The sequence below is a fragment of the Protomyctophum parallelum genome (genome assembly GCF_964188405.1).
Source record: "Protomyctophum parallelum genome assembly, chromosome: 20".
Taxonomy (NCBI): Eukaryota; Metazoa; Chordata; class Actinopteri; order Myctophiformes; family Myctophidae; genus Protomyctophum; species Protomyctophum parallelum.
This window is the reverse complement of record NC_139718.1, coordinates 15,014,056-15,030,491: the sequence shown is the minus strand read 5'-3', so window position 1 is coordinate 15,030,491 and position 16,436 is coordinate 15,014,056. Positions and strand designations below refer to the sequence as shown.

Below are 16,436 nucleotides of genomic sequence, written 5' to 3'. Positions count from 1 at the left end.
CATTGTGTGAAGACGCTGAAAAGGACAAGAGTGATCTCTGACTTACAGCATCTGTTCTGTAGTCGTTGAACGTATCTTGTCTTTCAGTTCCTTTTCCTTCTTCCTATCATTGTTGTATTGTTTGCCATACCTGTCCCATTTTGTTTGCAACCTTCTTTTTTCTTTGCTTACTTGCGTTTTCACGTGATTGTGACAGATTTTCACTATACTAACTGAACTCACTATACTATCCAGTCGTGGTGCTATATGCCTGGGCCATATAAAATAGACGATCTACAAGGTCACAACGTGGCTGGTGGTTTTTACAGTGGTAGAAAGACGTTGGTCAGCGGCAGTTGTCGCCACTGTTCTAGCAACCTTGCATTTGGAGTTCCCCAGACATAATTATAAGCGGAGATCTCTGATCGTCTGGCAATGCGAGACATTTTTTTTACGTGACTATAGTATTGGGTAATCACAAAGCTCACGATACTGGGAGATGAGATCCATGGAGCGAGCCATGTGTTGGGTCCAACAACCTCTGCACCAGTCTTTGCTTGTTAAGCATCACCAAACGGACAGGGCGACTTTTATCAAAAGGTGGAACAACAGACCAACGCCGTCATGTTGACGAGACTGTCTACCACCCTCGGTGACGGCCGCTCGTCTCTGTGGGCTCGCCGTCGGAAGGTAATTCCCAGAAATGATTACACCCGTGGCGGTCTCTTATGATGGATGGTTTCATAAACACTTTGTGCTGTTGTTGGCTGTAATTGGCTCACCGTTGAAATTGCAGCTGGACATGGGCCGCCGTGTCGGTGCTGACGCGTTCGCTCGCTCATGCAACAAAGTGCACCGCCTTAATGATGACGGATGAGACGAGTCTTAATTATTTGCCTTTGCAATTAACGGCTCTGGCGCGTCTTAAGGCGTAGCGTGAGCACATTATGAGGCACGAGGATGAACCTTTTATCCTCTCATCCTCGACCTTTTCAACACAAGCGTTAAGCAGAAATGCCGCCGACGGGCGTTCGACGATTGCCTTTTGGAAATGGTTGTAGTAAGCTTTCCGTGTCGCTGTTCACCTTCACTAGCGCGCCATTATTGTCTCCCACTGTTGCACAGCCTGTTGACAGCCAGGTCTAATTGGCTTTTTCCACATTGACTGCGCTTTTAATCATAATCCATTAGTACTGCCTGAGATTAATTTCACTGCAGCAAGCATGGCAAACACACACACACACACACACACACACACACACACACACACACACACACACACACACACACACACACACACACATCATGCCATTGTTTAAACTGAATTGTATTTTAATATCAATGCTCTTGTTAGACATCATATGACTCATAAACTAGCAATTATTTCATGCACCTTTCCCATTCTATTCTTGTCTATTTCTTGTCTATTCCATTTAGTCTCTATAACTATAGTCATGTGTTCAAGACGGATCTGTCCGCTATTTCATATTCCATCCTAATTGGCTAACATTGGCTTTCAAAGTGTGCAGGATTGGCCCGTTTTTAACAAAAAGCCTCAAATCATGAACGCAGCGTGCAATTTACGTGAAATCTTTCACAGACTTTCCTATTAGGCTGAGGAATATTATCCCACCCTTTTCAATGTTATAGTGCCACCAACCGTTGGATTTTTGCAAAACACATTTTTGGAACAAAATGCCTCAAATCATCTAATTGCCATCCAAGGCGTAAGAAGAAATGGCACCCTTTTCACATTGGCCTATTATAGCGCCACCAGGAGGCCACAACCTGCCCTGCCCTGGTGGAGACCTGTGCCCCGAGGGGCACTTTATCTAGTTTTTTTTAAACTTTTTTTTATGATCTGACAATAAGGGTTAGTCCTAAACACAACAACACAAGACAAGTCAACACAGAGACACACAGAATTGTGATGTTTGTGAGGTTTGTGATGGCCACCTCTCCATATTTGGCCATGCTACGTTTGAGACTCCCACCATCAAGGCAATTTGAATCTACTGTATCGGATGGAAGTCTGAGTGTCTGTGTGCACTGAATGGCTTACGGAAAATGTACGCCCACTACTTTTTTTCACTGACACAAACAAAATATAAACAAAATAAAATCTAAGCTGTGATGACTAAAACTAATATACTGACAATTTCATCAACAAATGAAAACTAGACTAAATTGTCAGGGAGGAACTAGTGGAGAAGAGAGCCGGTATTACTGCTTATAACTGTATATATGTAACTGTATAACTGTGGCTCAGGAGGTAGAGCAGGTCGTCCAATGATCCCCGGGTCGGTGGTTGGAATCCCAGCTCTTCCTGTCTACTGTATACTGTATGTCCTTAGGCAAGACACTGAACCCTACATTGCCTTCAGTGGTTGCAACCATTGGTGTGTGAATGTGGGAAGTGAGGACACTGGCGTTGACTGTTCACCGCTTCACCTTCCAATGTATGAATGAATGAACCATTGTAAAGCACTTTGAGTAAGCACGTAGTGCATAGAAAAGCGCTATAAAATGCAATCCATTATTATTATATTAACCAAAAGATAAGTCATTCTATGTTTGGTTGCACTCTGAAAATAATAGATCTACAAGCTCACACAGCTTGTAAGCTGTGTGAGCTTTCATATCGGCTATTTTCCAGCATGCAACCAAGTGTATGAATCTGGCATTATGACGACGCCATCAAGGACCCGCCAAAATACACGCTTTTCAACTAAATCAACTGTAGTTTTAGTCCACTTTTCTTTTCCCCCAATAGACTATACGACTAAAAGGAGAAAATAAAAATCAACACTTCATACAGGTATCCTCTCAGTGGGAGGCTGCTGATGAGGAGGATCCTTCCTCCCTCCCTTCCACCAAAACCCTGGGATGGTAATTCCACCTGACAGGCATGATGGATGCTCTTCCTGTCTGACACTTTGTCTTCATTGACTACCGTTTCGTCTGTATATGAGAAGGAGTTGCCCCCCCACCCCCGCGGGCATCAACGAGAGAGAGAGAGAGAGAGAGAGAGAGACCAAAACATTGAGCTACAACTAAAATGGTAATTCATAGGAGTGGGATGGGAGGATTTGCCTGGGATGCACCCGTGCGTTTCTCAGTGAGCTAGAGACGGGGGGAGGCTGAAACGTGATGGGGGGACGGGGGGACGGGGGACATGGCAACATCAATCAGTCCATGAGTAGCTGAGTTGATTGTGATGTATGCTCAGACACTCGTCTCCTCCACTGGCAGTGGTGGAAAGTTACTGAGTACCTTTACTCAAGTACTGTACTTAACGGTGGTCGAACGAAGCATTTAACCGTGGTATTGCCACTTGAGAAAAAAAAAGTTCTGGGTACTTCCTCCACTATGCACTGGTGGCTGGACGTTATGAACACACTGAAGAATTCACACTCACTGTATGCCTGTCCATCGCTCACAGACAGACAGACAGACAGACAGATTTTAGTTGCCTGTTTTACAAACATTGCCCAATAGTAAACGTTGAGGAGGTTCCTCCGATTTTAAGGAGCACATTAAGAGGTCAACTCCTTTGGGTAATCAGCATGAAACCCTTCTGTGACCTCCTCCCCAGAGAGTTGGAAACATAAACATGCCCCGGTGAGGAGCTATGTTCCTCCTCCATAAAAGGCCTCCATAAAACAAAATGCAGCATCATGTAAAGTAGAGCTGTTTCGCTGCCGTTGCCAGTCGACCTGAAAGACCTCCGGGCTAATGGAGCTGACCTGTTCTGACATTCCATATGTTGATCTGACCTCATCAAACCCTGTACACTCAAGACATGCTTTGTGGGGGGCGCCATTCCCCCTCTTCTCTCACGTCTAAAATATGTTTTTGGTCAAAAATATGTTTTTTTTTTTTCATTTTCTTTTATGAATACGATTAAGCATCGCAAACCCTGTTTCTAAATAGGCTATAGACATGTCTGCATGTTTTAATAGTGTGTCTACACGCGTTGCACACGTGCACACAATGCGCATGCGTGTGAATGTGTGCGCGCATGTGTCTTACTGGGCGTCCCCCCACTTCTAAAAGTGCCACTACATACTGCGAGCGACCCCGGCAAATGGAAGGTTGCCGGTTCGACCCTCGGCTTGTACGGTGTCGAAAGTGTCCCTGCGAGCAAGATCAGATTTTTATTTTGCACAAATTGTAAAAAACAATATTAAAGACAGTACACAAGATATGGAAGGGAAAGGTGCCAGGAGGAGGCAAGAAGCAAAATAGGGGTCAGACTCATTGTGTGCCAAGTGCATGATGATTTTAATATAACTCAAATGGCACTGAAGCGGCATGGCGACTCGCTCGGCTGACGACTTTTTTGCCCGACTACTTCCTAACTTAATATTAGTGGCTCTTGTTTGTTCTCACCAAGCGCCCTTTTCTCTTCATTAAATATTATTGGCTATTCACGAAGAACAATTCTACATCCTCTCGCTCTCATTCTCTCAGTCTTAACTGTATTTACTGTAGCTCTGTCTCAGTGGCTGTCTGTCTGTCTGTCTGTCTGCTTGGCTGGCTGTCTGTCTGTCTGCTTGGCTGCCTGTCTGTCTGCTTGGCTGGCTGCTGCTGCACACAGAGTTAGTTATTGACAGGAGCTGCTCTTCTGTTGCTCCTGGGTCTTAGGGCTTACCCCTTATCCCTAAACGTATTTGCCATTTTTTACTATTTTGAAAAACCTTATAAAATAGTTCAAATAGTCAATCTATATCTATAGTTTAAAATGTTTTTAAAAATAGTAATACAAAAAAGGCAAAGAAGTTTAGGGCCCTATTGTCGTCACTATTTTGAAAACAGTTTTACAAGCTCACAACGTATCTATATAGATCGGCTAGCTGAACAATTTTTTATCTGAGTTCTAGATATTAATCTAAGTTCTAGATATAAATATGAGTTCTAGATATAAATATGAGTTCTAGATTATAAATCTAAAGTTCTAGGCTCCCCTGGCCTGGATACAGCATTCATCACAAATCCTGCTGATCTCAGGCATAATGTAACTTTAACCCAGAACTAGGTCGTCTAAAGTTGTGAATCGAGGCTAGTCTTCCTAGCTGTGAGAACGAACCATTTTGAGGACAAGTAGAGAGAAGCAGTGTATGTAAGGAGGGCAGGGCAGGGGCTTTCTGTCGGGATCATTTATCTTGTGTCCCTTTCCAGCTGTGTGTCTCCATCCTCGCCTGCTGTACACCTCATTATTACATTACATTTTTGGGTCATGTACCCATTTTCATGGGTCGATTTTTTCTTTTTTAAGTAGGCTACATAAAATCTTTAAAATCTTTAAAATCTCTAAAGCCTAGAGCAAGTTTGTGCGCTTCAACCACTGAAGGGGAGGAAAATATTTTAATTTTGTCTTGGTGGGGCGTGGTGTGTTCAGCAGCGTAGTCTTTTCATTATTTGTTTTTGTACCTTTTACATGCCAAACAATAGACCACATATCTTATGCTGTATCTGCTTTAAACTGTCATTTCACCTGTGGATCTACAAGCTCATCATCGCTCTGAGCTTGTAGATCTGCTATTTTTGAAGAGCCAGCCAATGTTCTATGTAGCTCAAATCTAAAGTGACGCAGATGCTTTCCTTGTTTGAAGGGGTTAATGTTCCTTTTCTTATGTCGAACATTTTCAAGTTTTTGAAAAAACCTGTGGCTATCTAATCAGAATATCTTGTCGTGTAATATTGTAGTTAATTGCAGCAGTTTTGTTGACTGAGTCAGCTGGTATTAACAACACCAATCAGTCTTAAAGGGTAGATGCCAGATGTGAAAGTAGATTGGTGCGGTCTGGTATACTGAGTGGCCGCGGTACACAGGCTTGGAAGTACCGGGAAGAGGAGATAGACGCCAGCTGCCTGCCAAAGGCCAATACATCCCATGTGTACAATCAATCACAGAGCACATTTCCAACAAGGAAACGCATCTGGTTGCGCAGGTGTAAAGTACATTACTTGTCCATCATATAGGTACGTTTCAAGTAAAGTTTCCACTGCAGCCCATCTGGCTTGAGGAGCATCTATATCTATACTGTACAAACACAATCGGCTCAAGTATGCACACAGAACAACTCTTATACTTCCGGGCGTGACACAGTTTTCCACCCCACGAAGGGAGGGACTTTAGCCCTATAATGTTAGGCCACGACAGAGGGGCAGGTTTAGGTATAGTTTTACTGAGGTTAAAGTTAGGTTTCTGGTTTAAGGACTTCAGTGTTTTGTACCATACTATTGTATGTATAAGTACAGAACATTTTTTTTTTTGTCTGGGCAATTATGATGATTTAGTCTTACTAGAAACACTAAACATTTCTAAATCTTATATTTAGATTTAGTCTGGCTTAATCTAGTTACATCTGAGGTAAGGTTTTACCTACACCCATTACCTACCCCCATCAAACCCATTAGTGTCAACCTCAGACCTTCAGATCATGGTCTGATTTTGAATCTAAATGGCTTTGTGTTTATGCTATTGCCCTGCCTCTAATTGAGAGCAATTTAGAAGACAGTACACAGGATATTTAGGGTTAGGTTAAGGTATAGTTTTACTGAGGCCAGGTTTAGGTTAGGTTTAGGCTGTCAATCACAGCGACTGGCCAATCACAGCGCATCATTGCACAACCCGCGCAGGCTTTGGTATGACGCTTCCAGCCCCTCCCTTCGTGGGGCAGAAAACGGGGTCACGCCCCATTCCCTACTCCCTTAACACTGAACTACACCCAAGCTGGTTGTCTGTGAACATACTGTATTAGCCAAATGTAAACTAATATGATAAAACACTTACAGTACTGTATATATGGTATATGTTGATTCGTGATCTAAATCCTTCTGTATCTCAATTCTGTTCTTTTGTTTTCAGTTTGTACCTCCAGACCTGTGCATCTGTAACTTTGTTCTGGAACAGTCTCTGTCAGTGAGAGCTCTGCAGGAGATGCTGGCTAAGAGCGGGCAGAACAGTGAAGGGGTAAGTGAAAGGGAAAACACACATATCTGCACGCACGCACGCACACTCACACTCACACTCACTACAAAGCAAAGAGACTCAGTGGAGACTGTAAGAATGAGACAGAGCTTGCACTCTTCATAGTATGGTATGTCATTCCAACATATTGTCGCTATCGGGCAGAAACCTTGCATCTCCATTATTTAAACATTATTCTTCAATAAACTAATGCCCCACTAGGTCGTAGAAGAGTGTATCACAATGGTCTACCTACAGTTTTCTTAACCTTATCTGTTATTATATCCAAGAACGAGTGGTAGAGGTGAAAAATGACATAACTCCATTTCCATCCCACCACAGCTCCGACCGAGCACAAGGGCTTTAAAGTACCCAAAGTCAAAGCACTCATTATTGCAGAATGTCCGATTTCAAGTTTTCAACTGTACACAAATCTTTTGAAAATAGCAGATCTACATGCTCACAATGCATACATGTAGTAGAGTAAAAGTACAATCTTTGCATTTGAAATGCAGTGGAGTAGTACAAATATTGGAAATAGTCAAGTAAAGTACAAATACATTGAAGTACAGTATTTAGTAAATATAACGTCGATGAAGGGAATAACCAGGCATTAATGCACCCCCCTCCTTTGGACGTTCGATCGAGGCTTTGAGGTGAACTTTATGGGCCGGCCCCATCATTTCCCTCTCCAGAAATATCACTAGGATGTTGTGAAAGCAAAGAGGGAGCTCAGCGCGCGATGAGGCACTTCCCCATGCAGTGGTGGTGTGCCCATTAGACTTCTCTTTGCAGTTGTCGCCCATTTAAGTAATAGGATGACAGAAGTGTATTATTGACAAATGCAGCGTGTCTAATGACAAACATTGGGATGGATTTTCCGAGCAGCGGGGTTTTCTCATTCAACCGCTAATCTCCGCTCTATTAGGTCTGTTTTAATTGTCTACATTATATTGCAAGTGTGTCGTTTGCTTTCCCATAAGCTGTGGACGTCTAATTCTTGTTCTATTTTCTGTCAAACGATTTCCATTTTTCCAATTTCCTCATGTTAGACACGTCTCCCGGACGGAAGGGTATGTCTGCCATTCATTGCCATTCTCCTCCCGACCTTAATAATGCATGGCAACAGCTGTAGACGTATACAGTAGTCGCTCACAGTGGCACTCGCCTTCTCCAATAGGCCTCTACTCTACTACACACAGTAGTGTATAAAAATGAACCCTTACGGTCCATTTTTGCGCTTTTAGAGTTGAATTAACGCCGAATTTCACCGAGTATAACCCAGAATGCTCACTCCAACCATCTCTTGTTCCAGGGTTTACCGGTATAAGAGTTTGCACAGACACAAACGAAAAGCCACATTATGCAAAGACCGGAGCTTATGTTGTTGAAAAGAGCAATGGATGGCGTTATGGATTTACTGTGCGGGCCGAGTGAACAGACCGAGCGCTCACCGAGCTGACAAATGGAGACGAATGGAGATCAGTGCAGACTTTTCATTAAGGGTCCCGCACATATACTGTACACACAGCGGCTGCCCCCCTCTCTCGCCGACACTTGGATTAGCGTCAGATTAGCGTTAGACGTGTCCTAAGGGGGGGATACAGATGGATGTGGCGGCTGCGCCATCATTTGTTTTTTACTGCTGGGTCGTGCAACGCTTTATACAGATAAAGCGCCCGTTTGTCACGCCATGCCGTTTTCGTTCACAACAGCTGGATGCATGGGAGACGACGCAAATAGATCAGTATAAGGGAGGCTTAGGGTTACTCCGTGCTGAAGTCTCAGACATTAATAGAGATCAGGGGTGTTATTTACGAACCATATCATTTTCTAAGCATGATTTAGTCCAAAAAACTCCGTGGCGTCCCAGCGTTGACAGTCTTTTCAGCATCGGCCCAGTACTCTTCTTCCCCTTTCATGCCAAACTGCTAATGACGCGGTGAGAGTTTCCATAAATCCTCGAGCCGTCGAGTCTCTTCTTCATAGACGTGACTCGTCAGATAAATGGACTCGTCAGTCGTCGTTGTGGCCACACTGGACTCCGCTGCGGCGGGAGGACTAAATCACAGCGGTGCCAAAAGGGCTCACTTTTTTTTTTTTATACGAGTAAACTGTATATATAGTATACTGCAATATAGAGAAATGCTCTGTTAGTCCGGAATTAGAAATGTACTTCAGTAAACGTGCAAAAGTATTGGCATCAAAATGTACTTAAAGTGCCAAAAGTACTCATTGTGCAGAATGTCCCGTTTTAAGTTTTCAAATGTATAAACATCTTTTGAAAGTAGCAGATCTGCAAGTTCACAATGTGTTGCGTCGCAATGCATTGTGAGCTTGTAGATCGGCTATTTTCAAATTAATGTATGTTTTGTAATAATAATCTAAATCTACAAAGTAACTATATAACTAGAGTTTAGTAAAAGTAAAAGTACAATATTTGGATCCGAGATGTAGTGGAGGTAAAGTAAGTAAAAGTATTGGAAATTGGAAATACTCAAGTAAAGTGCAAATACTTATGCAAATGTACTTAGTGGTCCACCACTAACTAAATCAAATCAAGCCCATTGGTTCTGCCGACGCTGTGGAGACTGCACACGCGCTTGCTGGCAAGGGATTATGGGAAGCTGCAGAGGCAGGCGGGTTGCTCAAGATATCAAACGCTATAAATTAAGGCTGAAGAAGACATTTTTAAACACTTGTCCATTCACACAACTCTTGCATCAGCACCATTTTTTGGAACATAACCCCACTTGGGGGAGAAAAAAAAGAACAAAATCATTAAATGCTTCAATCTACTTAAAGCAAAGCTTAACGTTGTAAATGTCTTAGCATAATGTAAGCTTTATATACCATTTCTTGGCAAATTCAATAAGCCAAGGTTTGCCAAGAAATGGTGTCGCCAAAAATCATAAAAACTTGGATTTCTGGAGATCGAGTGCCTTGGAGTGTTTTGGTAGCAATTATTTGAATGACAATGGTACAGTAAAATGTCATAACCATGACTAACCCTCACCTCTGGTCATTCATTTGTATCAACAGTTTATGGCCAGACAGAATTTACACGCACGCACGTGCAGGGAAATGTAGACTGAAACAATATTACACGAGAGGGTGCTTTCTTTGGCGTGCCAATAATCACGGTAACGCACGCCGCACACCCTCAAGTGTAATATTGCGATTATACAACAGTTACCATCACAATTAAACATATCCAAATGTATTCATATTGTGGGACAAAGTCAAATTTCTCTCTCTCTAAAAATAGAGCAAGTCTGCTCTGCCAGGCTCTGTCTGATCAGCACAGCTGATCCTTATATAGTTTGATTAGGTGTGCTGCCATGCTCGTTTGAAGCGCGGGCAGATGGCTATTTCAACCAATCGGATTGCTTCGTCGGAACTACCTGTTGTATAATGTGCCTGATTTGATAATATCACAATTGAACACAGAATGTATGTTGACTGCATTTACTGTGCCGTTTATATTTTGGGGTAAGTGGTCTCATAATGTAAAAAATATAAGTCAGCATAATCTGCATAGTCAGCTATAAGCTCACAATTGTGATGCAGTGTGAGCTTGTAGCTCACGGGTTGACCCATTGAAGCATCTGAAGCGTCTGTGTCATTTTAGATTTTAGCGTTGGCTGATAGCAGATATTCAAGCTTGCAGCGCGTCACTTCGTGCCGCGCTGCAAGCTTGTATATCTGCTATTTTTGTAACATTTGGAGGATTCTTGCCACAAATAAAGCTTGATAACTAGAGATTTAGAAGGCCTTTGTGGAATCTGCCTCAGGTCTTAATGCGTTGATCAATCAATCTTTATTTCAGACTCCAAGGTCCATAACAACAAACAATACAGGGGACGACACAACACTGATGCTGCTCTTCTTAGGCATGCTCATTGTCATTATAATTTCATTATTTTAACCTCGTCCTGAAGCTGAATATTAAATTACTGAGGACAGCATTCAGAGTGGGAACGCCTCTGTTTACGAACACTTGGCTGGCCCTTGTCCATGACCTCAGGATCGTCGTCTATTTATATTTCTTTCTTTCTTTTTATTTTATTTTTATTATTTTTTACACATTTTACACAAACCCCTGCGCCTCACGATGAGCAAGTCAAGACAGCATTACTTGTATCTTTCCACAATAATGCGACGCTCGTTGTGAGTCGTAGCTTCAACATGTCGTCCCTGACAAGGAGCCCTCTGTCGTGGCTCTAAAGAGGCCGGTTTAATGTCATGGAGGAGCCATTTTAACCGTGTGACTTCTCTCACGTTTATCTGTTTTCAATACCTGCTTCCTGCTTCCCTCGTCCGCGCCTGAGATGTCACAGGAGGAAGCACTGTTAAAGGATAAATGGAGGTTGACTATGTCTCGGCCCGAAGCTCTGTGATCAATATTCCTTTGAACAGATGGGTTTATCAATAGATGCTGGCTGGAACAAATCAGGGGCTTTCAGGTTTCAGCCAGGGGGGGGGGGGGGGGGGGTAGAGAGAGAGAGACCATGGGGTGAAAAGAGAGAGAACCATCCAAGACAGATAACATGCTAAGGGCTACAGGTAAAGTGATACCAGATCCCATTTCGCTCAGTATCCAAATCTAACTCTGTGTGAAGATTATGGTTTATAAACATTATCGTAATGGGCTGCTCGGGAGATGTTGCTGTAAGGGATTCTTGCCTTGGTTAAGGGCGCCACATAAAAACACATACAAAATGCCATTGGGGACTATGGTTGCATGCAACTACTCGCAACCATTTGGTTTGGCCTTAGTTGACGGAATGGACAGACACTGCTACAGTGACCTGTTCTGTGGTGACTGCAGCTTGGTGTGCCTCAGCCTGCAGCAATCAGCCTCTGCACTGTCTGCTGAGCACAAAGTGCATCAAATCACACTGGACGGCTATTGTTGTAACACAAAAGGAAACGGGGGTCCATTGCAAGATTGAAATTGCAAGCGTCTCTTGCCTTGAAGCCTCCGTGCATAAGAAAAGAACACAATGCAGTGTTATGCAACGCAATCTCTTTTCAAAGCTCCACACTGTGGGCCAGAAAGGGCTTATTTTATGTGGCAGTCTGTTCTGTACTGTATGAGTATGTTAATGCAATATCACTTATGCAAGGGGGGTGGTTGCTCTTCTATTGAGACATTTAGATTGTGTCAAAGGTCAGGTCTCACCTGTACACAGGATCTGACATCTGGTCACGGTTCAATTTATCCCCTGAGCAAGCAGGCAAGGCTCTATTAGCTCAATGGCAAAAGTGTCGGCACTTGTGCAGGAAACCAGGTTCAAATCCGGGGTAGAAGAGGAAAGTTACATAGTGAATATTTAACTGTAATGCAGCCTTTAAAACCAGGAACACAACACCCTGGGCAAGACCTACGCTGAAAGGACTATCAGCGGAAGTTGCAGGGTTTTAGCGGAAGTATTGCCCAAGGAAATGACGTTGATGCTTTACAAATCAGTTTACATTCTCCGCGAATGAAACAAGTGTTGTGATTGGTCGGGAAAATATTGTATCCGGGGGAAATACATTTGACGGCTGTTCCGGAGGGTACATCCGCCGATAGCTTCTCTGCCTTACGTTGTGACCAGGCTTTTCTTTTCGCAGATAAGTAAGCCTGGGACCGAGGCTAGGAACACACACATTATGCAATATTACGATGTTATGAATATGATATCCAAAATCCCAGTGTCAATATCTAGTGTTTTGTCACGATATCAATCTAATGTGTTTTACTCAGCGCTACATGGAATAATGGGCTCAGCCTTTAAATACAATTGAGCAATTTTATGTGAGAAGGGTGTGCTTTACCGTCATTAATGGCACGCCTGCTGCTCAAGTGTAATATCGTGATTATTCCACAGTTACCCTTAAAACTAAGACATTCGATAAAAAGCATCATATACTTTTTTTAATGACAAATGTAGCCACTACGACCGAAAATGTCCCGTGTAAACACCTAGCTTAGGTAGTAGCACTGCCCGCTGGGGACTGCCCACATGTTGATGCTCGTTTGAAGCACGGGTAGAGAGCTATTTCAATCAGATTGCTTCCTTGAAAATACCTGTGGTATAATGTCAAATAAAAATATACAGTACATACTAATATGTGTAATAAACCTTCATTCATGTAACATTTACAACTATAACCAAAAGGGGCCGCAAGGCTCCATTTGGTCACATTTGTATACTCCTGAGTTACAAATGCATATATACGGATAACACTTAAGGATATATTGCTATGTACCCTGGAGGTCATCAGAGAGAGAGAGAGGTTCAGATAAGTAACGTCAATCTTTCTTATCTTCTTACCGCATCCTAGAAGCTCATAAGGAAGGTGAGTAATGGCGCTGCGTTGGTCTGTCGGGCAACGGCACCAGTGGTGGAAAAAGTACTCGCATTTCTTACTTAAGTACAATGCTCCGTTAACAATTGAAAGTCCGGAATTCAAAATGTACCCGGGAAAAAGTGTTTGTTAATAGCCAAAGTTTAAATAATTGGTTAATGTGTTTTTGTAATAATAATCACAATCTACAAAGTAACACAAGTTTTTAAATAATTATAGTGGAGTAAAAGTACAATATTTGTCTTTGAGATATGGTGGAGTAGAAGTAAAAGCATTGGAAATTGGAAGTACTTCAGTAAAGTAAAAGTACCTCAACATTTTACTTACAGTAAGTACGGCACTTGAGTACATGTATGTTACTTTCCACCACTGAACGGCACCAACAACAACAACAATCCAACCAAACCCGCCACTGACCCAAGCCAACCCGCCCACAACTCAAGAGTATCAAAGCGCTCTTGTTCTCCCCGTTTGCATCCCTATACCAGTAGTGAGTGGTATCATTTCTGCCCCTGCTTGCATCTTCTTCCCTCCATCGGTCCTCACTAATGTCCGCGCAGCAGCATAAAGGTCCTTTCAGACGAGGAGAGAGCAACACTCTCATTTTCAACGAGAGGCGTGTGTTTTATTTTTATTAATTTTTTTACGCAAGAAGAAGTTGAGGGGCGATTGCGTGGGTGTGTTATCACCCGCGCGTGTGTTATCACCCGGATACACGTCCCGGCGCCCCTCATGACCTGGAGCAGACGGGTCGCTAATCCAGGCGACAACGCCTGCGTCACTCGCTCCCCGTCTGAATGAAAAGATCTTTAGGAGGGTTCCAGTGGATCTGGGCTGTTAAATTGGTCTTAAAAATATGGCCCGATTTATTGAATATATTCAAATAGTATTGTTGTATTATTAGTATTATTATATATTAAAACTTGATACATTGTTTTTTGTATTGTCCCTTTCAAATAAACATACCACACACAACCATATTCGAGGAATATTCGAAAATCGAATATTACTTTACCAGTCCTAGAGTGGATTGCATATCATTAACCCACATTCCCAGTTTCTCCTTGGAGAGGCTGTGATGCTGAGGATTATGATGATTATGACCACGCATTGTGTCCATTCATAGACACAGGAGCAAGATGTCTCCCCCTGTCACTCACTTACGACCAACAGGGCTATATAGTTCATAAACCCATTAAAACCGGGAAAGCATCCAAGTCGTTTCAGATGGGCTATTACAAAAGAAAATGCATATACTGTATACAAGCTCACAGCTATTACTGCTATTTTTGAACATTTTTGAAAAGTTATTTTTTAGGTTAATAGTAGGTAGGTTAATTTGTAGAATTGTCCGGGTCTTAATGGGTTAAATGACCGTATGGTACAAGAAAAGAGTGACAGATTTGCAAGTGGAAAAGAAAAAGAATACGCTTTTTCTGCACTACACAGTCATTCGATGAAGTATTGATTAGCCTTGCGTTCAGACCGCATGTGTTGGCCGTGGGACAGGAGGCTTTCGGACAGACTCGCAGAGATCTGGGATGTGTCTGGCGGTCATTGTAGGTGGGTTCACAGGGTCCAGTGTAGAGTCCTCAATCGGCCTGAACATTAAGGCCCAGGCCCTAACTGGGCCCTAACTGGTCCGGCCCAAGGCCCAGCCCGACTAATTAGAATACATTTTAGGCCCGATCCAGCCCTAAAAAGTCGGGTTGGGTACGGTCGGGTTTGGGTAGAATTTGAGAACTCTATCACAGAGAAAACAGTGAAACGCCAGTAAGAACCATCTTCATAATAGATAAATAGTAAATACACAAACAGAACAGAATAAAATATAAAAATATTTTATTTTATTTTATAATATAAATTATAAAATTGTTATTTTTTATAAAACTATATATATATATATATATATATATATATATATATATATATATATATATTGTGTTAGTCTAGCTTTAGTCGTAAAGACTAAAGATTTTAGTCGCCTGAATCTGCCGTTGGTTTTGTCGACTAAAATGTATGTTCGCAGGTCTTGAAGGCATCGTAATGCCTGATTTTTCGCTTGTGAATCTGCTATTTTTAGAATGCAACCAAGCATAAAATGACTTAGTGACTTTTTGTCGACGTTGGTGGACATCAGATGGAGACGAGACCGCCTTGGCTTTTGATGTGCCGTAACTGTGTGTGTGTGTGTGTGTGTGTGTGTGTGTGTGTGTGTGTGTGTGTGTAATAGGCAGCACATGGAGGTGGACACAGGACCCTACTGTATGGACACGCCATCCTCCTGCGCCATTCCTTCAGCTCTATGGTGAGAGAGTGATTCTCCAACGACACAAGCTTCTCTCACTTTCATTTGATTGTCTTGAAGTCTAATAGACAGAGCATGAGCCTTACTGCATAATTATTTTTAATTAATCTACACTTTCACTGTAACTCCAGTAGTAGGGTGTCACAATTATTACATAATTGTCTCATCGCAATTAGTTGAGATAATCACAATTATAATCGTCGTTGAAAAATGGAGCTTACAACGCATAACATCATGGCGCATTGTAAGCTTGTGAATCAGCTATTTCCGCTATTTAGTATAAAGTATATATATATATATTTTTTTAATATTTAATTTAATTATTATTTAATTATTTAAAAATGCCAGTAATTTCTTCATAGTTTTCAGTTATTTGTCATATCTGTCCCTGTGAACTTTGTTTTATTATGAAGCCTGAAAAGCAAACGGAAATGTAATTTCTGTTCATATTAAATGGTCCAATTTCCAACGCCAAAAACACAATTAAATTGCTAATCGCAATTATTTGTGCTACAATTATTCGTCAACTTAAATTGTGTAACCGTGACAGCCCCATCCAGTAGTCGTAGTTGTCCTACATGCTGTGGCCTAAATCTCCATTTGTATACTTCACCGAAAAACAGCATCGCGCTTCCGAAAATAGCCGACCTACGAGCTTGCAATGTGTCGCACGACCCACATCGCGCCGCAAGCTTGTAGACCTGCCATCTTTCTTTGTTGTGTTCGACGTACGGCTGTCGTGCAATGGAGCATGAATTGGGCAAAGGCTAATAACCGTGCTGCTCCCCAACACTGGTACTGTAGATTGAAAAATGT

General features: G+C 42.3%; 1 protein-coding gene across 1 annotated transcript in view; it reads left to right on the top strand.

Moving 5' to 3' along the window:
• The window catches only part of LOC310877660 (ryanodine receptor 3), a gene marked incomplete at its 5' end in the record, with an annotated part of 230,555 nt that overhangs the window by 33,783 nt on the left and 180,336 nt on the right, over positions 1-16,436 (top strand). Inside the window, 2 exons of the mRNA XM_083791611.1 lie at positions 6,854-6,958; positions 15,546-15,620. Coding sequence (XP_083647737.1) covers positions 6,854-6,958; positions 15,546-15,620 — 180 coding nt within the window. The remainder of the gene's footprint in view (positions 1-6,853; positions 6,959-15,545; positions 15,621-16,436) is intronic.